We start from the raw sequence: 24,450 nt of genomic DNA on the forward strand, positions 1-24,450 counted from the left end.
TTATCGATGAGAACAAGTATCTCCCTTCAACAACGTCCTCAGCGTGGATGAGTTGTACGACGGCATGGGCCAGCTACCATCCATTTCATTCCCGACCCCAAACATTACAGCAGGCAGCGCGAGAGGGCCGCTTTGACTGCGCGTAACCAGCGCATACATTGCGCCAGATCCTGAAAGGGATCAGCAGCCGGCTCATGACTTTCTGTGTGCTTTCCTGCCGCTCTTGCTTGGAAGCGATAGACCGCACGAATCATACTTCACTCGCTGCTGCTGTCACGCGTGCTCGCACCAGCGTCCCGTGTTTTGCAGCGAGTGTGCGCGCTCGTGGAATGTGGCGCGTTAATGTTTGCTTGTACGCGCTGAAACCATGCTTGTTAGTTAGGCAGTACATGAAAGTTTCCTAGTTTATACGACCGATAAAGCTAGTATATATCCTTACTGCGTATAGATGTGGGCTAATTTGCTATCGCAATCGATGCTTAAACTTTTGGGCGTTACTGCGACTTTCCTTTATATCTCACCTCTTGTTCTCACGACATCATCATCGGATGGGATAGTCTTTCAAGCCATCATGCCGTCATTGACAGCGCCCGCCTCTATGTTGCGCTCCTTCCTCTTTTTGACACGCCATTTGATGAACAGCCTCCTGCCAAACTTGTGCTCACAGAAAAAAAAAAGTTCTATTGTGCGGTTTTGCGTGCCAAACCTACGATCTGATTATGAGGCAAGCCGTAGTGGGGCACTCCAGAAATTTGTACCACCTGGGATTGTTCAGCGTGCACCTCAATCTAAGTTCCTCACAGGAGACATCGACGTACCTCCTTGGTCATCTGTGATCGTCCCCTTGCCGTGCAACTCCCTGTGAGGCGCTTTCTATGCCGTCTGACCTTTTCGCCCATCGCCGAATGTTTCCTCTGCCATGCGCTTTGCTTTATTTACGTACTGGCACCACTTTCATGTGCGTTTGTAACCCAAAGTCGCTCTCGCTTCATTTGTTACGCCGCGAGTGCCTCGGTCGAGCTGTGCTGGTGCACTTTGCAACACGGACGCAGACCCAACTGCCGCTTGCAACGCCGCTGTAGACACTGTTCCTTCGAGTTCTTCACCGCACCCTTTTACAGCATCCATCGACTGCAACCTTACTTCAACGCAGTGCGCCAGTTTTTCCATCTTCTTCAATTCAGCTCATCGTTTGATTGCGACATTACTTCTCCGGGTCGAGCGACAGCTGTCTTCTACACGATCGGCACTGGCTCCCATGTTCCTATGCAGCAGCGGCCTTACCGGCTTTCAGCCACAGAGAGGCGGGCGTGTGGGTGGTGTTCTCGTGTGTATGCGCGTGTGGGTGTACGCGTCAATGGGGGAGTGCAGAATTGCGCATAATTACTTCAGTATGAGGAGTTACCAACTAGTTTTACTAAGAGGCGGGCTATTGATGAGCAGGTGACTGACATGCTCACTAGAGGCGTTATTCAGTCATCAAGCAGTCTATGAGCATCCCCAATCGTTCTTGTCAAAAAGATGGTTCAATGCAATTTTGTGTTGAATATTGTCTTTGAACAAAATCTCGCGAAAAGATATCTATATTTTACCGCGCAATGACGACGCACTTGACTTTTTTTCTTCCTTAAATCTTCCCTCTGGGCAAGTAAGTGCCCATGACCGAGGCTTCTCTCTGTAAGAACTCAGTTGTCACAGCGTACAGCTTCTATGCATTTAATGTCATGCCGTGCGGCCCTTCTAATGCGCGGCCATATTTCAACGGATGATGGACACAATTATGCGTCGCCTACAGCGGCAAACTGCCCCTGCTATTTACACGACATGTTGATGTTTGCGCCCGACTTCCAGACACTACTTAAACGGCTGAAACAACTTGCCTTAAGCAAACTGGCCCGCAGCTTAGCTAAGGGAATTGTATATTGAATCCAAAAGAATTAACTATATTGGGCCATCTTGCTTCCAAACATGGTGCACTTCCCGATCCCGCAAAGTGCCACGACGTGGCGGCATTTCTTAAGCCAACGACATTTAGGGCAGTGCTAAGGTGTACTGGAATAGGGTAGTGTGTCGTCCGGGGGCGAAAACATGCCTCTTTTTGCGATCACGGCCGGGAGTGCTAGAGCACGCCGGTCTACTGCAGCGCCATCTGTCACTGCAGCCTGGATTCATTGTTAGCAAGAAGAAATACAATGGTGCAACACAGGGCCTCCGAGACAGGCAGTTATGGTTGTCGCGGAGGTCATGCAGGTACGTTTGCAGCTCGCCGATTGCTTACTGTGGTTTTCCTGTCGCGTTCGCACATCGTTTATGTGCTCGGCAAGCGCTGGGTTTGCAAATGTGCTTTCTCGGTGTGTGTGCGCGCTCGTGCAGTGAGGTTCTTGCATAACGATCACAACAAGTTCGGGCTGCTTTAGATCGGGCACTTTGCAAACATTGGCTGTATTCTTGCCCTTCGGCGCCCTTTTACGGAGAGAAATATCTAAACGTTAGCGGCTGGATTCTTCACAGGGAAATATTTTTTCTTGAGTGACACCTGGCGACCACTTTTCTAGTTGTACACTAGTAGCAAAAATTTTACTCTTAGTAAGCGTTACGAGTGCCCGGTGTGCCCGCTACTCCCCCCTCCCCCCCCCCGCAATCGACGCAATCGAGCTATCAGAACGTGCATGACACGCATGCATGACGTAACATGATTGACATGCCACGAAGCTGGCATGGATGTCGTAACATCATCATCATCATCATCATCAACCCATTTTGATGTCCATCGCAGGACGAAAGCTTCTCCAGAGATATGCAATACCCCTGTCTTGTGTTAACTGGTTCAACGAGTCCTCCAATTTTCTAATTCCATCACGCCCATGTTATTTTTTGCCTTCCTCGACTGTGCTTCCTCCCCTTAACACCCATTCTGCAACTCCAATAAACTAGCGGTTCTCTTCCTTAGGCATTGCATGGTCTGCCCAGCACGACTTCTTCCTCTTAATGTCAACGAGAATATCACCTATCCCCGTTCGCTCTCTAATCCACATCGCTCTCTTCTCGTCTATTATCGTCACGCCTAACATTTTTCATTGCATCGCTCGTTGCGCGGTCCTCAACGTCTTCCCAAGCTTCCTTGGCAACCTCCAAGTTTCAGCCCCATATGTTAATAACGGTAGAAAGCAATGATTAGCAGTAAGCTCCATGGTGATGATATAGTAATGCCTGCAGTGAGCTCTCCAACTAATTTTTAATTTTTGTAAATTTCCTTGATCAGAGGCCCCTGCGAATAATTAACCTAGATAAACTTATTTCAGCGCAGGTTCTAGAGGCTGACTGCCGATCGTGACATTTCGTTCTCTCGCCAGGCTGCGGAACATTACTTTTCTCTTCTGCATACTAACCTTCAATCAGACTCTTACACTTTTTTCGCTATGGTCCTCAAAAGTTTGTTGCAGATAATCTGCAGCGTTGCTGAGTGTGCCAATATGATCTACAAACCGTAAGTTGGTGGGCTATTTACCGTTAACCATCGCTCCAAACCATTCCCAGTCTAACTGGTTGCACACCTTTAAGTATTCAGGGATAGCGTTGTACAAATTTTGCCTTTGATCATGCGAAGGCTTTTGCGGATATCTGGCTATGAAAAATCTGCGCGTTAGTGGCATCCGTTCGAAATCAACATTCGTAGGAAACTTCATTTTTGACCGCTGTTCGGAGTCATTGCGCAGATGCCTAGGTGCCCTGATCTAATCATTCCAGCTACCTGACTCAAGCGCAGGTAGCGCGAGTTTCATGTATAGCCAATATCAAAACGTTAACTGCCAATGTTCTTTTATCATATACTGTAAGCTTGTTCACTTACTCCCGTAAAATTAGGGTTGTAAATTAGAAAGGCTCGGGTGTTCCAAAGGTGTTTTCTTATTGAACACCCTTTTCCGTTAGAAAGGGTGTTGTAGGGGTGTTGACAAGGGTGAAAATATAAACACACCCGCAATACACCCATAAGGGTGCGAAATTTTTAAGAGTGTAGCCCATTCTTCTGCGCGTTATGCTTGCTCGCAAGTTGCTGGCAGCTTGCACAGTCTCTGCCGTTCGCAAGCACTTAACATGCACCTTCTTTTGCAGCGGGGTGACGACAATCCACGAGACGAAAGTGATCGGCACCTATATCGACGGCAAGTACGCGCAGATCCTGCAGAGCACCTCGCGCCTCGTCTCGGCCGCGCCTTCGGCCGCAGCGAGCGCCGCCCCAACGCCCACTTTCCGGGCTCCCGAAGCGACACCCGCCGCCCGGCTGCCCAAACTAGAGCCCTCGCCAAGCCCTAGACAGCAGCACGTGATACGTTCCAGCAGCGCTCAGGTGAGGCCACGTGTTGCAACATCCGCTCTGTAGAGAGTGCTGGCTGGCCAGGGTAGTTGGTAGCTCTTCTGCCGGCGTTCTGCCCGACAACAATAGTTCTGAAGTCGTGACAACAGCTTTCTATCATGACAGCAATTCTGACGTTACGACAGAAATTCTGTCGTCGCAACAGAAAGATTCTGTCACGATGACGAAGAGTTCTGAAGTCGCAACAGAAACGTTCTGCCGCGACAACAAGAATTCTGAAGTCGAAACAACTGCTTTCTATCGTGACAGCCACTCTGACATTATGACAGCGATTCAGATGTCGCAACAGAAACATTCGGTCGCGACGGCCAAGAGTTGTGAAGTCGCAACAGAAACGTTCTGTCACGACAACAAGAGTTTATGAAGTCGCGACATCAACTTTCTATCGCAACAGCGATTCGGACGTCACAACAGGAACTCTATCGGGACTGCATATTTTCTGTCGTGGCGTTAGAAATGTGACACTTTCTGTCGCAGAGACATAAGTTCTGACACCGTGAGAGAAGCGCTTTCCGTCGCGACGCTTTAAAATTGTATGTCAGTTTCGCATCGGTGGTGCACAATTCACTTTTCTCTTGCGCGGTATACAATCGGGCTTCTCGGAAGTCGGCAATGCTGATGGTACCGACACCGCTGTTAACATCGACGTGGCCAATTGTTATAACTGTGCTGTGGCGACGAGGCATAGCAACGCCCAACCGGCCTCCTCAATATCAGCCGCTGATCAAAATCATGCTATCTACGGGAATGGCGGCGTATCCGTTTTGTTTTATTTCATTAGATGCGGCACACAGGCCTGTGGATTTACATGTGCCGTAACACTGACACATTAGTTAATTTCCCAGCAATATTGCATCATCATCATCATCATCATCACCCTGCTTACGGCCACTGCAGGGCAAAGGCCTCTCCCATACTTCTCCAACTACCCCAGTCATGTACTAATTGTGGCCATGTTGTCCCTGCAAACTTCTTAATCTCATCCGCCCGCCTAACTTTCTGCCGCCCTCTGCTACGCTTCCCTTCTCTCGGAATCCATTCCGTAACTCTTAATGACCATCGGTTATCTTCCCTCCTCATTACGTGTCCTCCCCATGCCCATTTCTTTTTCTTGATTTCAACTAAGACGTAATTAACACACGTTCGTTCCCTCACCCAATCTGCTCTTTTCTTATCCCTTAATGTTACACCTATCGTTCTTCTTTCCATAGCTTGTTTCGTCGTCCTCAATTTAAGTAGAACCCTTTTCGTAAGCCTCCAGGTTTCTGCCCCGTACGTGAGTATTGGTAAGACACAGCTGCTATAAACTTTTCTCTTGAGGGATAATGGCAATCTGCTGTTAATTATCTGAGAATGCCTGCCAAACGCACCCCAGCCCATTCTTATTCTTCTCATTATTTCAGTCACGTGATCCGGATCCGCAGTCAGTACCTGTCCTAAGTAGATGTATTCCCTTACCACTTCCAGTGCCTCAGTACCTATCGTAAACTGCTGTTCTCTTCCGAGACTGTCAAACATTACTTTAGTTTTCTGCAGATTAATTTTTAGACCCGCCCTTCGGCTTTGCCTCTCCAGGTCAGTCAGCATGCATTGCAGTTGGTCCCCTGAGTTACTAAGCAAGGCAATATCATCAGCCAATCGCAAGTTACTAAGGTATTCTCCATAGCCTCTTATCCCCAATTCTTCCCAATCCAGGTCTCTGAATACCACGTGTAAACAGGCTGTGAATAGCATTGGAGAGATCCTAATTCCCTGCCTGACGCCTTTCTTTATTGGGATTCTGTTGCTTTCTTTATGGAGGGCTACGGTGGCTGTGGAGCCGCTATAGATATTTTTCAGGACTTTTACACACGGCTCGTCTACACCCCGATTCCGCAATGCCTCCATGACTGCTGAGGTTTGGACTGAATCAAACGCTTTCTCGTAATCAATGAAAGCTATATATAAAGGTTGGTTATATTCCGCACATTTTTCTATCACCTGATTGATAGTGTGAATATGGTCTATTGATGAGTAGCCTTTACGGAATACTGCGTGGTCCTTTGGTTGACGGAAGTCTAAGGTGTTCCTGATTCTCTTTGCAATTACCTTAGTAAATAGTTTGTAGGCAACGGACAGTAAGCTGATCGGTCTATAATTTTTCAAGGCTTTCCCGTCCCCTTTCTTAAGGATTACGATTTTGTTAGCGTTTTTCCAAGATTTCGGTACGCTCGAAGTCATGAGGCATTGCGTATACAGGATGGCCAGTTTCTCTAGAACAATCTGCCAACCATCCTTCAACAAATCTGCTGTTACCTGATCCTCCCCAGCTGCCTTCCGCATTTGCATAGCTTCCAAGGATTTCTTCACTTCTTCCTGCGTTACCTGTGGGATTTCGAATTCCTCTAGACTATTCTCTCTTCTATTATGGTCGTCGGTGCCACTGGCACTGTATACATCTCTATAGAACTCCTCAGCCACTTGAACTGTCTCATCCATATTAGTAATATTGACGGCTTTGTCTCTTAACGCAAACATCTGATTCTTGCCAATTCCTAGTTTCTTCTTCACTGCTTTTAGGCTTCCTCCGTTCCTGAGAGCATGTTCAATTCTATCCATATTATAGTTCTTTACGTCAGCTGTCTTACGCTTGTTCACTAACTTTGAAAGATCTGCCAGTTCTATTCTAGCTGTAGGGTTAGAGGCTTTCATACATTGGCGTTTCTTGATCAGATCTTTCGTCTCCTGAAATAGCTTAGTGGTATCCTGTCTAACGAAGTTACCACCGACTTCTATTGCACACTCCTTAATGATGCCCACAAGATTGTCGTTCGTTGCTTCAACGCTAAGGTCTCGTTCCTGAGTTAAAGCTGAATACCTGTTCTGTAGCTTGATCTGGAATTCCTCTATTTTCCCTCTTACCGCTATTTTTTTATCGGTTTCTTATGTACCAGTTTCTTCCGTTCTCTCCTCAGGTCTAGGCTAATTCTAGTTCTTACCATCCTGTGCTCACTGCAGCGCACCTTGCCGAGCACGTCCACATCTTGTATGATGCCAGGGTTAGCGCAGAGTATGAAGTCTATTTCATTTCTAGTCTCGCCATTCGGGCTCCTCCACGTCCGCTTTCGGCTATCCCGCTCGCGGAAGAAGGTATTCATCATCCGCATATTATTCTGTTCTGCAAACTGAACTCATAACTCTCCCCTGCTATTCCTAGTGCCTATGCCATATTCCCCCACTGACTTGTATCCCACCTGCGTTTTGGCTTCCCTGGCATTGAAGTCGGCCATCAGTATAGTGTATTTTGTTTTGATTTTAGCCAACGCCGATTGCACGTCTTCATAGAAGCTTTCGACTTCCTGGTCATCATGACTGGAGGTAGGGGCGTAGACCTGTACAACCTTCATTTTGTACTTATTGAGTTTCACAACAAGGCCTGCCATCCTCTCGTTAATGCTATAGAATTCCTGTATGTTACCAGCTATACCCTTATTAATCAGGAATCTGACTCCTAGTTCTCGTCTCTCCGCTGAGCCCCGGTAGCACAGGACGTGCCCGCTTTTTAGCACTGTACATGCTTCTTTTGGCCTCCTAACTTCACTGAGCCCTATTATATCCCATTTACTGCTCTCTAATTTATCCAATAGCACTGCTAGACTCGCCTCACTAGATAACGTCCTAGCGTTAAACGTTGCCAGGTTCATGTTCCAATGGCGGCCTGTCCGGAGCCAGGGATTCTTAGCACCCTCTGCTGCGTCGCACGGCTGACCGCCGCCGTGGTCAGTTGCTTCGCAGCTGCTGGGGACTGAGGGCCGGGGTTTGATTGTTGTGTTCGCAGAGGAGGTTGTGGCCAAGTACTGCACCGGGGTGGCTCATCGTGCTCTGGTGAGGGAGTGGGTTACCGGTTCTGGTCACCGGGATCAGGCCACACTCCAGGCCTCCTTTATGCAATTTTATCAACGCGCGGATTGTTTTTAAAATCTGGTGGAAAATTGCGCAGCACTAGGATTCGAACCACGCACCTGTGGCGCGTGAGGCGGGTGTTCTACCTCTACGCCACCGCTGCGAGTTTGCATATATTGCAATATTGCAATATTGCATAAGCTTTTGCAAAGCGAAAAAGAAGTTTTGGGTTCTTCCACTAAGTATCGTGAAAAGCTGTCTCGCTCGGGTCTCATTATTCTGGTACAGCGCTGCCGTGAGAAGCCAGTATGTTGTCAGAATGAACACTCATCCACGAATGTTTATGCAGCTAATTTGCATTGAACACATGAATTATATGCGCGCTCAAAAGTGTAAACACCCAGAGACAATTGTAGAAATTAGCAGTAACAACCATAACTGTGTGCCCCGTCACCGTTGTCTATTTCTGAATTGATTTTGGATATGGGTATCGTACAGCGAAATCGATGTCCTAGCACTCCACGATGTACCTGTCGATGGTAACAACTTTTGCTCTTCAAATGATGCGGCAGTTGATGCGGTGAAGTGAAAGCGCATCTTGCCTCTTGAAATGCAAATGTAAACATCAACGCAAACATATTCTTACTGTTGACATAGCCAAAATGTTCACTTACAGACGTGTTCGGCGTCACTATAGATATGATATTCCCACCCCGACTATATCCATCTCGAGCTGGAAGCCAGCTGTAGTCAGACGTTTTCAAGCGTCTACCAAAACAACGTGTAAAAACAGCTAATAAGGATTTCTTAGTTAGGTTTCATGTCGAAGTTTAATCTTTAAAGACATGGCTACGCAACATGGGTTGTTTCGTGCCGTGGTCAACGGACTGGCTCGTCTGCCCCTACCCAGAATCGTTGCAGCACGTATTTTTGTTTTGTACAAACGCAGTACACTTTTGCCAGAACGTACGAATTTTGTTTGACGTGCAGATATACCCAAATAGGGATAACGTAAAATTTATGACACTAAAAGATGACAAAAATAACAGTGTTGAAACCCTGTTATTGCTAGGTTTGTATGCAATTTGGAGATCACAAACTGACTACGTCCAAGCTCTTTAAAACGCGAAACCTGCGTGGACGCACTTTTGCGACGCTTTTGCGTATACAAGTTCGGTGCTGGGCGGCGAAGATGAGTTTAGCAAGAGATGGCAGGTATGGCAGAAGCGCCTGCAGCGAAGACGAGTACGTATATAGATGTGCGATTCTCTGCGTATGTGTGTGTGTGTTAGAAAAGCTGTAAAGCAAGAACGCTTCAGTGCATGGTACCTGCTATGTTTTAAAAAAAGAAGAATAAAGGGAAATAAGGGCGTGGTCCACCTAAAGCAGGTTTATGATAGACTTCATACCCAGCCGGACTGGTACCCCATTTTGGTGAGGTGCCTATCCTTACCACCCTTCTAAAGTGAAACCACATTTCTACCCACAGTATGAACGATGCCTTTTCTCTGAGTGACTCTCATTGTGCTCTCCATTCTCTGTCTATGCACAATTGGTGAATATCGGGTTGTTGCTACTGTAATAAATACCATGAAGAAAAATAAGGGCGTGGTCCAGTGGTAAGATGCTGGGCTTGGGATTCACAGGTCCGAAGTTCGAATACCCGGCGGGGAAGTTTTTTTTTACTAAGAAATTTACATAGCCTTAAAGAGGTCTATGTCAATTTTCCACTAAATATTGAATAAGAACTACAGGAAGTCATACGACAGAGAACAGAACTTCAGACAACAGAAGGGCAGAAACAACGCCCGAAAATACGACAGACTGAAATTTCCTGTTGTCTTTTTCAATTGGGTATATCTTCAAGGTAGAATACGGTACCTAGCTGAGCGACTCGGTGCATCTGCATTATTATCACTTACAGCACGCACTAAAAACATGCAGAAAAAATAGACGAGCGCTTGTGTTTCGTCTCCCTTCTTTGTCCATGTTTTTAGTCCGCGCTGTGAGTAATAATAATTCAAGGTAGCCGTATCTATGGTTTCCGCAAGGCTATAATGGAGACGTTGATGCACTTCTTAAAAAAGCAACGGGAGAAAAAAGTGTGTGTGGGAGGGAGAGAGATAGGCAAAGAGAGTGAAGACCGATTTATGCCCATTTCAATTGAATAGTTGCCGTAAAAATGGCTTACTTTACCGACTGCCGCCATTACGAGGGCTACAGTGAGGCTGAGCGGGCAGACACAGAACAAGACGTGGTTTCAGGTGAAAAATTAGGGGATCCGCGCACTATGTTAATCGATGTAAGCTAAGCTTTCTGTGCTGTTCGTGTTGATTCACGATAATTGGCGGTGATGTTTAGGGCGAATGTTATGGTTCGTCAGCGTTAAGTGCAATACTAAAGTGATTAGTTGATGTTAAAGGTTACTTGCATGCACCCCTTGTGTTGGTCTACGTAGCATACACTGAACAGATAAGAGTGTTTGCCTGAGGCGTCTTTGTGCGCCATTGTTCATAGACTGCGAGAAGGTTAGCTCTGTCATTACATGACGTGTCACATTGCATTCTGGCCCCCACAAGTGGTAAACCTTAAATAAATTATGGGCCTTTATGTGCCAGGCCACAATCTGATTGTGAGGCACGTTGCAGTGGGGGGACTCAATTTTAACGTCGATCATCTGGCATTCTTTAACGTGCACCTAAATTAACACCTAAACTAAACCCCTAAACACCTAAAGTGCACCTAGACCTGAGTACGCAAGCGTTTGTGCAGTTCACCCCCGTCGATATGCGGTTGCCGCGGTCTGGGTCGAACTTCAAACCTCGAGCAACGCGATTGCCACAAAACTACCGCGGCGGTTACGCAAGTGTTGATTTGGTGGGTGACCACTTTCGAGGTGTCGTCTAGGCGCTGCGGTGCTTAACGCAGTTTTATGTCCGCAGGCCCTACCTTACTTACCCGCTTAACAATTTCAACGGGGTTCAGTTTTAAGAAGTAGTAGAAAGCTACCGTAGGGTTCTTTAAATTTATCCAGTTTCTCCGCAACGGCTGCTGTGCCTAGTAGTAGCGTTTCCTTGCCTTCTTTCGTCACCTTTTCCCTCTCCGGCCCTGACCCCATGTGTGCGAGCTGCGTCCGAAGAGCGACAAGGCTGCCATTCACTCTAAAACTGGTACATCGCAACATAGAAAGGAAGAAACAAGTGGAGCCGGCCAGATAAAACACCAGAGCGCTGACCTTCAACTAGTTTAGTGGCAGGTTGCACGAAATATATAGCTACAAGAAAGCATGAGGACATGTCGTCAAAACACTTCACAATGCGTCACACCGATAGAAGGCTACACCATCATGAATCACAGAACGCGCAATTCTGCCATGCAAGGTTAAACTGATCAAGAAATCTCACTTCCTGTGGAAACAAACGCCGTTAGGGTCGAAACAAAGAAACACCGCGGCATCAACTGGAGCTGGCTTGCAGTCGTCACACCTCCCTTGCTAAGTATTTCATTGTTACGCCTCTCAACAACACAGCAAGTCATCGTGCCATATTGTCAGAGTGATTGAGTAATCACATATTCACCGGGAGAGTTGATTCAGCAAAGACGGAGTGGTTAACGAAGATGCGGCGCCGGACGAACCGCAGAGGTCCTTGTCGGTGCTCTGAAGGTCAAGCTTCGTTGTCGCGACCAGCATGGTCGACTGCATTGTCCGGGAGACATCGGTAGCGCCGGGTGCAGGATCAGCGCTTATAAGCGGTCGGTGGGACCCAGGTTGTGGAGCCGGCTCGGGTCCGCCCGCCTGACTGGCCAGTTAGCTCCATCTACCAGGCACACCTCGACTATGGACCGTCGTACGCGGATGTCCCCGGAACAGTCCGATTCCTCAGACCAGCAGAGCTGCCTCCTGAATCTGCCCAGGGGCGCTCTGTCGCCGTTTCACGAACCCGCACCGCCACCTTGTCGCCAGCCTTCTGAGCCCCGCAGCACATGCTCTCCTCCAGCTGTGCCTCGCGCTTTACCTTTTGTTTTCCCTGTTTTCTGCCACCTTTATTTTCTTTCGGGCTGTTGCTTATTCATTTCGGTGGTTGTGTTACAGCCGTAGGGCACACGACCTTTCGTTCGCACGGTCTTGTGACACTGCAAAACAATATGTATTTTATATATATATATACATACATATATATATATATATATATATATATATATATATATATATATATATATATATATATATATATACATGCAGGGTCATAAGGTTGTAAAAGGCTGTATACCTTGTTGTCACACGTTTTGAAGGTATTACGCAACATTAAAAAACCTGGGAAAGAGGAAACCGTTACCTTTTATTTATAAGGCAAAATAAGACAACCTACGCCAGTGAGTGTTAAATTTGTTATTTTACATGTGTTAAATTTGTTTCATCCCCACTTGGCTAAATGCGAAACCGCTGCAGGTATAAGCTATGCCGAGTCAGTATGTGTTCCAAGAAGCGCTGCTAAACACCCTCAGACCACTTGGCGCAGTCAGGCGCGTGCCGAGTTACTCTCCGCTCTTGCCGCAGTTTTTTTCCCTCGGCACGGAGAGTTCTACGTAAGAATCACTGACTTTTCATCTTCCCGCACGGATTTGCGAATACTTACTCCAACTGACGGCGCACGAAAAAGCCGTAGACTTACTACGCATAATATTTCGCCAACTATCGCGTCACTGCTTTCCATTCTGGGTGAAATTCTGGGCAACTTGTAACTTATTTCCGAGAGTTAGCGTTCCCTCGATAAGTGGGTTCATTGTTGCTGCGCACAAGCTGAGTATGTATTAGTCAAGGGTACTATGTGAAATATAGCTTAAAAGGACGTCTTGTTGGGCGAGTTGGTCAAAATTCATCTAGGGTACTAGGCACGAACACACAGAAACAAGAAGGAAGCGGGACACAGTACCACTTACAACTGCTTTATTCAGAGGCACACCACACACTTATATATATATATATGTCTTAGACGCAAGGAAGACATTCAGATCAAGACTGATATGGAAGCGTACTGGTTAAATAATTTTTTCAGCCTTATACATTGATGGGTCGCTGATGCACGTGCTACCTTTCTTTACGATAAAGAAAGCCTAAGTTACTTCCCGAGCTTTTGTATATTTACACTTAAATTTGCTAGAACCTGCGCCCCTTCAAAGCATGGCTCACAAGAGTATGACGGGCAGGACCTAATGTGCTTGGGTATGTTTGGCCCTTCTTTACCTTGCTCTCCATTTCTTTCATGTTTCCTAATTCGGTCGTTAACGCGGCGCCCGGTTTGCCTTATATAGGAGCGGCCGAATGAGAGATATACACGACACCTTCGGCGCACTTCATAAACGGTCACCCATGCTTGGTGCCGCATCCTACATCTTCAGGGATCCTTTCGATACGAGAACAAAGGCTTCCGACCTTTTTGGGGTTGAAAACACAAGAGGTGCTCCATGTCTGCTTGCAACCTTCTTTAAATTGTGGGCCATATTGTGTACATAGGGCACCACCACAGGTCTCGCCACCTCTTCTCGAGGCGGATCTTCCCCATCTCACATCCACTCTCTTCATTTCTTGTAGTACGCTTTCCGCGACTGCCATCACAATCGAATCAGGGAATCCAGCTGAAGACAGCCTAGCCAATTGGTTCTGGAAGCTAAACTGCATCCTGTGAGGGCACGATTTACCGAGGGCGGACTTCAGGCAAAGTGAAGCAATTCCGTTTTTAATTAATTTTGAATGGGCGGAGTATCGCAGGAGCCCTTTTTTGCACGAGGTGAAATGGAAATGGCTTGAAAATCACCATTGAAGTGCCTGAGGGTAACTGCCTACAGTTTCTAGACATAAACATTGAGTTTTTCGCGGATCAGATTTGTTGGGAATATGCACCTCGTGCAAAAAAAGGGCTCCTGCCATACACTATAAAAATTTTAACACCCTTAAGCGTATAAATGAGTTGTCCCGTGGGTGACACCCTTTTTGGATGTATTCATACACCTCAAGCAAAGAAGTGTAAAGTAACACCCCACAAAAGAAGGGCGTTAAAATGACGACACCTTGCCTATGGGTGTGAAATAATAAGCACCCTTTAAGACATAGGTGTAAAACAAACAAGAGACTTCGCATATGGGTGTAACACAGACACCACCCTTTCAATATCGGTGTAGCATGGGCAACACACTTCAAAAGGGTGTTATCCTTGCAAGTATTTTAGCGTTTACAGCCATGTAATTAATGGACAGGCTAGCTGTTGTGGATGCTGCCTAGCCACGGCTGTGGTACTGTCTTGTTCAGTATGAGCGAGAATGTCTGAGGTGTCGCCAAATTGCGCTTGTGGTCTTTCATGTGGTAGTATATTTAACGTGCGACTCTTTCAGGCAAAATATGTAAGTTTCACGATTGCAGCAATGCACATACCCCATGCTTGCCGTCACCTTTCTCAGCAGTGATAGTACACTACCTGCAGGGTGCAGAGTGCCATAACAAAGCGTGCTGCACTAAGGACACAGGATGTCCCACGCCTTGGCGCCCCAGAACTTATCACTCCATGGAAAAAGCACACAACAAAAAGCATGATGTTAGATGCATTTCTGAAATAATGAAAAACCAGCACTTTTTCTCAGTCAAAAATTTTCGCAGCAACACCGCCTCGACCCGGAGGGCAAGACACCACAGCTCGTTGTTGTAGCTAATATTGAATGCCATAGAACACAAGCAATGCATGTACTGGCGACGGTAACAAGAGCAGTACTATAGAAGCATACGTTTGCCTGTCAAGCCGACAGTTTTCTGCCATGTTTTAAGCATAACTTTTCTACCTCCATCATCAAAGTTGTCATTTATCTCCATAGGATGCTTCTACTAGTACCTTCACTTATATAATGACTTAAAGGTAGCACTGAGAGCCAAAGAAAAAAGTGCTACAAAGCGCTTCCACTTACATAATGTTTCAGCGTCTACAAACAAAACTGGTTGTGTAGCTGTGCATGCTGTTTAATATATAAGCACGCATTATTTCAACAAATTTCTGTGTGCTCCATTTACTGCCAGTGACCTGCTTATACCCCAAAATTTAATTTATTTTTCACCCTATGCTTGCACTGAATATCCATCAAGCATTGTAAGTGTAACTATCAGAATAAAAATCAGCTAGTCTAAGGTTACCTAACTGAACAGAATCATTGTAAAATTTGCGTCAATATATCAGAAGAAAGGTATTTATTATTTCATTAAAGATAAATGGTTAATAAACTTTGCTCATGTTAAAACTAAAAAAGGAAGATAAGGAGTAAAACCCTACCAACACAAAGATGTAAGCACCGAATTATGGCGCAGGCTTGTTCAATTAAATTTGAAGCAGAAATGTTTCGTTAAATAACCTCACTATAAACTATCACGTTTTCATTCGAAAAGCACTGCATCTTATCATAAAGTATGAAAGAAAAATTGTGGGATTTTACGTGCCAAAACCACTTTTTGATTATGAGGCACGCCGTAGTGGAGGACTCTGGAAATTTTGACCATCTGTGGTTCTTTAACGTGCACCTAAATCTAAGTACACGGGTGTTTTCGCATTTCGTCTTCATCGCAATGCGGACAATATGAAAATAACCGGCCACATAAGAAAGAACAAGTCTGGGTGTGTTTACGTGAACGAAACAAGACTAGTAATAACTAGTGGGCACTGCACAAAAGTTGAACATGAGAAATAGTAATAGTAAAGAGATAAAATTCGCTCAGGTGAAGTAACTGCAAAATATTGCATATATCACAAAAACAGCATAAAAACTGGGCAGGACAGAGCACTGGCTCTTAGTTATAGTTGCAATATACACATTAAACCTAGACAGAATAGTAAAAACTAAACTACCGGCATCGGTCATGTCCCTGCAAGAGAGACCACGGAGGAACAAAAGGTATAGCTTTTATAATTCCATCTCACAGACTACTGCATCTAATTAAACGTTAGTCACATGACCGCTTGTGTGTCACAAATGCGCTGTTCTCAATTCCTATGCATGATTACCAGCCTTGGTGAAAGAATGACTTGCACTAATGTTTTGAAGAAACACCGGTAAAAATGCTGCTTATGCACAGTTGTGTGCATAACACACTTAGCACACTTGTGTGCACTTGTGAACGCATTTGCCTATAGGGCTCAAACACCATGTTTTGGCTGCACAGGTACCGTCTACCGAACACCTATTTCAAGATAGCTTGCATCTCGGAGTGTGCAGCCACACTGATAGCACAGCATTATTTTTTCACCTTGCCAGTTGACAAAGCTTCAGCGGCTGCAATCACCTGCGACTGCTCGTAAAGGTGCCATAAGGTCAGTTAGAAAACGCAGATACCACGTAGCAAAACTTTCAGAGTGCACTGTGTGAGTCGAGGTGTGCAATTTGTGCTTTAGTTCGGCAGTACTGCCACAGTCACAATTGTTCATTGCAGCTCCTAAAATGTCAACTACATCGGCAGAAGAAATTAGTACAGTTCCTTTAGTACGGTGACAGATGCTCAGCTGCAAGCTTCCTAGAACCTTGCATTACCAGCAGACAGTGCCAGTACAGCCCGTAGCACATCTTTCCAGCACTCCAGACGAGTACACCGATTACATTGTACACAGATCATCTGGTGTCCATTTACCTACTGAGGCAAAGTAGACCTTAGAACACGTTTTGTGACAGGCATGCTGGACACTTTGTCCCCTAAAATGCAAGTGCCATTTGGTATTTCAATGCCTATAGTGTCGTTTACATCTAAATGAATATTGAATAGATGGTAGCAACATGAAGACGACAAAAAAGCCATCAGCCATAAACTGCGTGGCCCATCTGTGTCTGAGCTATGCTTTTATCAAAGATACCTGTAGGCATTACTGCCAATGTGCTCCCAAGATGTATGAGGCATCAGTCATTGCAGAGCTGTAAGCTGTACGCATGATTTCATATGGAGTGACCGGTAAGAAATGACTGTACTTTTAAGCTCAACGGAATATGTGCTTATTGTTTACAAAAGCTCTTTTTTACTCGGACATGACAATCCTAGGATGATTATGTTGTTGAGGATTTTTCCCACTTTCCACTCTTTTGAAACATGTATACTGTAGTCATGAAAACAAAAATGCTACAACTGGCGTTTGACAAGTTTTGCGTGTTATTTCCTAAGAGATCATTGAAACGAGCCACGACGAGAAATTCAAATGCTGTTACATCATCAGACATTCAAATTTCTTAAACTCTGACAAAACCAGATAGGCATTAGAGTGAGCATCACTTAAATACATTAAACACTGGTAAAAAAGCTATTGCAGAGCTTTGTGCCAGGTAAAAATGTCAGAAGCAAAAAATGTTCCGATTATATGGCCATCCATGAAAAGTAAACAAAAAATCATTAGGCTTTCTTAAAGGGGTTCAGAAGCGTTACAACTGGCAGTCTTGTTGATGGACACGCAGATTAATGAGCAGCCTTTGCACTGAGACCAGAATGTTAAGGGCTTCGCATAGAAGTCGTTGCGAGCCACTGAAGAATAGTTCTTGGTCCACATGATGAAGGTTGCTTGTATAACGACTGGGCCACGATAATCAATGCATGGTGTTGCGGGGAATTTTTCTTCCTGCATTTTGGTAAACGAAGCATGGTTAAGTTTAGACGCTATTAAAAATTTCATGAAATTGTTTTATACGCAATTTTTTTTCGTATGTGTCATTCATTATGAGGGTTCATAACCGCAACACATTTCATATCTAAGCAGGTAGAACTATCAGCTTGGTCAGTTGTACAAGCTCGTTTGAAGCGAGAAATTGAATTTGACAAAGACAACCTCAACATTTTTTATTGAAAAAGGAAGACCTCACATGACATGCAGCCCTGTGAGTCGGAAGTGAATGGTTCAAGAAAAAGAAATTAAAATTGGCGCACCGATAACCAAAAGAAAATTATAAGCACCTGCTACTGAAAAAAGATAATTAATTGACAGGTTTAATAGCACAAGGGCATCTTTGGCCAAACAGCGCCAAGTCTATACTGCGAAGATAAACTTAGAGCAAGTTCACAAAGCAAATATATAAACATCACTCATGCCTCTCTGCACTACAGTTGCTTTTCTCTAGCATGAATCATTTTAATGCATGCACACGTAGATACACACGCTACATGCAAGTGCAGCAGCTACAGAAATAAAATTGGGCAGCAACGAAGTCACAAACTTTAACCCTTGATCCCAAGCTTTACTAGTGACTGGAGGTAGTACCAATATCGCAAATGATGACTTACACTCTTTCTGCCCGATGTTATGTTGCTCTGACTGTCAAATATGAGTTACAGTAGGCATTTAGGGAAAGCTGCGCTCAAGAGCAGCTTTAATTATTGTGGTAATTCTAAGCAGAGACCAGTGAAGTAATATATTTTAGAACGAGAATGACAGCGAAAAAATGAGTACATAAAATTTAGAAAATTTGGTACATTTTCCGGATTTAACTTGGGGGTTAAAAGGTAAAGCGGGAATCCAGAAACCAGAAGTTTTGACATGTTTGCTACCAGTGAATGCTAGAAAATATGTTTTCATTCTGTAGTTTGGTTCAACGATGCAAAAGGGATTTTTAATAACTAAAGAAATAAATGGAAAGGCAGCATGAAGTATATTTAGCGAATGTAATGCAGAATCACTCAACTTCTGTTACTATATATTCTCCACTCGATTCACCTGCACTTTCTGAACTAGTTCAGGAGGTGCTGCATTTCGCAACTAGTTCCACCAGTTCAACACGGCAGCAACTGCATGTTGTGATTCGCTTTACTTAGTGCAGGCTTTGTACCAGACGAGTTCACAACATTCCCTACACTTGGCTTAAAGGTAGTGCATGTTTATGCTGCAGGTGTGGTGCCGCTTCTGCATGGGCGAGGTGCAGAAATAAGCGAAGTGCCTGGCATATTGTTCTGGAGTAATGAACTAACTTTGCTGTCCCATAAACCTTACTGGTCAGTAATTCCAAGTTTTAGTGCAGTTATACGTCTAGTAGGCAGTTGCGGTATTTTGCATACACGTTGCAAAGCCAACTGTGATGAAAGTTCACTCCGGTAGATTGGTTATGGTCGAGTAGCATAGACTACTGAAGCAATCTCAGCAATCTCTGGAAGGCTAATGAAGTAAGTTTGTTATTAGCAGCTTTTAAACAGCATTCGATCATGAAACATGCACCTCAGATATGCGGATAAGATTTCTTTGACTCAGCAAGAAGCGATGCTTCATGTTCGACGAGGTTACTTCAATCAAAGCAGTATTGGTTTTCTCTAAAAACAATGCCAATGCAGATAATCCAAACATTTTTCAGGGGCAACAGTTATGCCTGAAATCACCTTCGATTAATGTTTTTTTTAAACACATGAGTTTACAATAAACAGTTTAAACAGCAGTTTACAATAGGCAGCGAGGCACTGGAAGTCGTAAGGGAATACATCTACTTAGGGCAGGTAGTGACTGCGGATCCGGATCATGAGACAGAAATAATCAGAAGAATAAGAATGGGGTGGGGCGCGTTTGGCAGGCATTCTCAGATCATGAACAGCAGGTTGCCATTATCCCTCAAAAGAAAAGTGTTTAATAGCTGTGTCTTACCAGTACTCACCTACGGGGCAGAAACCTGGAGGCTTACGAAAAGGGTTCTACTCAAATTGAGGACGACGCAACGAGCTATGGAAAGAAGAATGATAGGTGTAACGTTAAGGGATAAGAAAAGAGCAGATTGGGTGAGGGAACAAACGCGAGTTAATGACATCTTAGTTGAAATCAAGGAAAAGAAATGGGCATGGGTAGGACATGTAATGAGGAGGGAAGATAACCGATGGTCATTAAGGGTTACGGACTGGATTCTAAGGGAAGGGAAGCGTAGCAGGGGACGGCAGAAAGTTAGGTGGGCGGATGAGATTAAGAAATTTGCAGGGACGGCATGGCCACAATTAGTACATGACCGGGGTTGTTGGAGAAATATGGGAGAGGCCTTTGCCCTGCAGTGGGCGTAACCAAGCTGATGATGATGATCATGAAACACATGATCAGACCATGTTAGAAGTGCTTCTTAAAATCCTCCCTATTTATTGGACTAGTCATAAATCTGTGTGGAAAGGCTACTAATTAGGTCCCATGCTATACGTCGTCTTAACAAAAACCTTACTTAGTAGTACTTAGTAATACACATGCTGCGATAAGATTTCTTTCAGACCATATTGAGATGCTGTAGAAGGTGAATTCATTATTTTCAAAATGAAGCTCCTGTTCCAAACGGGAAGAAAGGATAGTGAGGGTCCCAGTTTTTCTTAATCACAGTGGAAGAAGCCAGGTAAGGCACGTGGAAACTTATCTGTAATTTTCTATTGAAATTTAGAAATGATAAAGGGAAATGAAAATGATAAAGAAGCAAGCCATGGGTGGATAACGAACCTACAACATCTGCATTAGGCATGCGATGCACTAGCCACTGTGCTACGGAGGCAGCATTCAACCGTCCACCATGGCGCCTCAGATTGTCAACGCTGGAACGCGGCTGTAGTACCACAGTGGTTAATTCATCACATGCGCAATGTGAACGTTATGGGTTCGTTCCTCACCCACAGGTGGATGTCGCTTAATCCACTTTCATATCCCTTAAATTTATCATTTATATAAAGAAACTTAAAACATGTTCCTGTATGCTTTCCTCGGCCTCATTATCTGCTAGCATCTTCCAGTTCTGTTACTTCCAACACATACATATTCTGATCTAGTAAGTAAACAGCTTTTTCATGATGCTGGAATGCAATATAAAACATTATTGCAGGGACATGTTACGTAGAAAACCTTACATTGCCCAAGCAAGTTGTATTAAACTCAATCTGAAAAAAAATTCCCACTCTAGACAGCACCGCTGTGTACTGCTGTGTACAACAGGGTTTAAAGAAAACAACTTGTTCAGAAATAAAGCCATCAAACAACGAGGAAATACGAAAACTAGATGAAAATTTGTGCAGTTGCACGTTAAAAATTTAGCGCTGCTACAGATGCAGACATAATAAAGGAAGTGCGAGGATGGTTTATTTTGGAAACACAAGACAATATACTTGAAAGAGGCATATGGGCTTACATGTACACAAATATTGTTTATGCAGCAGCTAAACTACGGACAGGCCTAGAACACTCTAATACAAGGTGTCGAGCATGTAACTTTCATCGTGCCCTTAAGTCAAATAAACGTGGCTCTTTCTCATGATTCGCTACATATGGCTGGCTCACTCAAATTAGCCGCTTCTATCTATGCCTTGTAAGTACCAGGTGGTCTGTGCGACTTCTGCAAGCTTTAAATATGAGCAAGTGCCACGTAGCTGGACATAACCAAGGTAATGTCCTTTGCCATCATTTCGAGCAAGTGAAACAAATTTTTGCATTTTGCCTAATTAGGTAATTAGCTATTAACAATTATTTAACTGCTCAAATATTACATTGAAAGCAAAAGTGTCAGTGCGAAAATTATAGAACATTTTGAAAAATTCCCGATCCAGCTTTCTACTGCTCAATAGGTGCAACACTAATTTTTTAAAGCTGGATAGAAGCCCGTGAATACATGTAAGTGCCGCGCAACTAACCACTCGTGCACCAGAACACCTTTTGGCTCCTTCATTAAGGATTGAAAAAAAAAACACTTTTTGAGAAGAATATTTTAGAAATTGATTAATTATTATAGACTATGCTTTAGACAAAATGCATGAAATAGTGTGACTGCCACCTCCATTTTCGGCGACGTGAATGGACTCCATTCTCATGTCCAAATCCCGCTATACAGGGTGCGTGTTTTGAGCTGGTTGTGTAATTTACGGTGGTTTTGACTAATTAAAGCATCGCAACCTAATAACGGAGTCGACAGCCTAAAGAGAAATAGGTACGTAAACGGTCGCTGCCAGTGCTCCGTACCCCTTTAACCTAGTGAAAAGTGCTTGTGAGGCAAGAAGTTGGTAGTTCGGAGCAGTATTTCTCATCCTGACCTTGTGTTATAGCTCAGTTACTATGGTGCCATGCTGCTCAGTCATGCTGGTCACAGCTTCTGTCAAGGCCATGGCAGCTGCCGTCCAATGGTGGTAAAATGCAATAACGCTTATGGCACTTAGATTTAGGTGCACATTAAAGAAGGCCAGGTGGTCAAAACTTTAGGTTGTGACTTTGGCATGTAAAACCCCAGAATTTAATTTTAAAGTCTAAAGGTGCTTTATTGGGAGCAGGACATCATCTTGAGCTTTTATTGCACTGTCATGGCACCAAGAAGCTGCGAGTAAATAAAAACAATTTCATAGACAATGTCCATATCTTGCAAACATTTACAAACACTTCGCTGCATGCACTTCTGTTGCTGTTATATTTATTTGCGTGTACCAAGGCGGGGTAGGATGTTAGAACCTCCTTCAAACTTGATTTTTCATTTTTTAAAGTTTATTTTACTGCTTTAAAGTTTTAGGCTACTTTGCATCTCTGTGTGCGCCGAAGCACATTTCGGTGCAGTAATTTCTTCAGAATGTGCACTCCTCTTTATTTATTTGTGCATGAAAAAAGGGTTCAGAAGAACTGCTTTCTGAAGATCTGTACAACAAGCAAAAAAATTCTATGTAGGCTCCACTAAGAGAAAGGATTGTTTTTAAATATGTTATTCAGTTCTTCGAAGAAAAGGAAGCTGTCAGTATTCTGTTCCAAAGTGAAAATTGCCCCTAACTGCTCTGCTTCATTTTCTGATTTTAATGGTCCATTCGGGGGCACTCAACTGACAGGCTGAATTTTGGCCATGTCGGGTGTGCTGTCACCAGGTGAGGACGTCGATCGACATCCTCACCAAAAGTCGAGTCTAAACTCTATAAAAGAAGCATCTCATCATCTTGCTATCAGTTTTGTCATCTTGTGTGTTGCACCGGTTGCAACACACACGGTCACGGTTGCACACGGTCACGGTTGCACCGCACATGGGTTCCGCCTTTACATCGCTAAACCCTGGATCATTGACGTCAGCGCCGCCACAACCAGCCTCACTCGACTCCTTACGTCGAGCGGAACACGTGGACACCCAAAGCAATACTGTGAGTCGCTTGTTTCACGAATTACCGGACTCTGAACTTCGCAAGAGGCGCCCGCCCAGCTAAGCCTAACGACGGGTACGGTCTAGCCGAAGACCTTGGCCCACTTCGGCGCACCAATGGCCACCAATGATGGCACCGAGATGAATTCCGAGCACGCACAAATCCCACTTCCTGATGAACCTGCCGGCGGAGACTGGCTCACTGTTAAGTACGGTCGGAAGAAAACATCGACTTCCACCAATCCACCCCTCCAACCCCGACACCCATCGGTTCCCCGACAAGCCCGACTCCCACCACTACCCCGAAATGACCTCAAGGTAATCATCCGCCCCCGAGAAGGACTCAACCTTGCCACCTGGACCACGCCACAGGTTGCTGAAGGCATCAAGCTGCCATGTCAGCACCCCACTACTGAGCACGTACGGACCCTTACTGTAAGAATTGACGCAGTACAAAACATCGCTATTGCTAGCACACCAAACGAAGAGCTAGCTATGAGCATACGTCGCATCTCTACAATTCACCTGGGCGGTCGAGAATTTGCTGTCACGGCATACATGGCGGCACCCGACAGCTCCGTCAAAGGGGTCATTCACGGCATTCCCGCAAGAACTCCCACAGAAGTCCTCCTTAACGGACTCTATGCACCTGTCCGAGAAATCTTACAAGCCCGTATGCTCGGACAAACTGCTGTGGCAGTGATCACATTCACTGGCAAGGCTGTACCCTTCTACGTGCGATACTATAGCGGTGAAGTGCGATGCAAACCATACCGACCAACCACGCATTTCTGCCGCATCTGCCACCAAGTCGGCCACCGGACCGATGTATGCCCAACTCCAGAAGCAATCGTATGCCCCCAGTGTGGGACACGGAACCCCACTCAGGACCACCCCTGTCACCCCCGGTGCGCCTTATGCCAGGGGCCTCATCCTACGGCTTCCAAGGAGTGCCCTGATCGACTGAAGAAGGCATCTTCAGCATCCCAATGGACCAGCCACCGGGGCTACTCACGGTCGAAGTCTCGGTCACGTACAGACCAGCAACGGAGGCGTTCCCGCTCCAGGTCTCGCTCCTGCTCGCGGAACCA

At 45.1% G+C, this 24,450-nt stretch overlaps 1 protein-coding gene across 2 annotated transcripts in view; it reads left to right on the forward strand.

Moving 5' to 3' along the window:
• The window catches only part of LOC139057684 (uncharacterized), a 504,738-nt gene that overhangs the window by 346,436 nt on the left and 133,852 nt on the right, over positions 1-24,450 (forward strand). For both annotated transcript variants that reach the window (XM_070536400.1, XM_070536401.1), the window contains exon 4: positions 4,114-4,348. In XM_070536400.1, the coding sequence (XP_070392501.1) occupies positions 4,114-4,348 (235 nt within the window). The remainder of the gene's footprint in view (positions 1-4,113; positions 4,349-24,450) is intronic.

The sequence above is a fragment of the Dermacentor albipictus genome, chromosome 3 (assembly GCF_038994185.2).
Source record: "Dermacentor albipictus isolate Rhodes 1998 colony chromosome 3, USDA_Dalb.pri_finalv2, whole genome shotgun sequence".
Taxonomy (NCBI): domain Eukaryota; kingdom Metazoa; phylum Arthropoda; class Arachnida; order Ixodida; family Ixodidae; genus Dermacentor; species Dermacentor albipictus.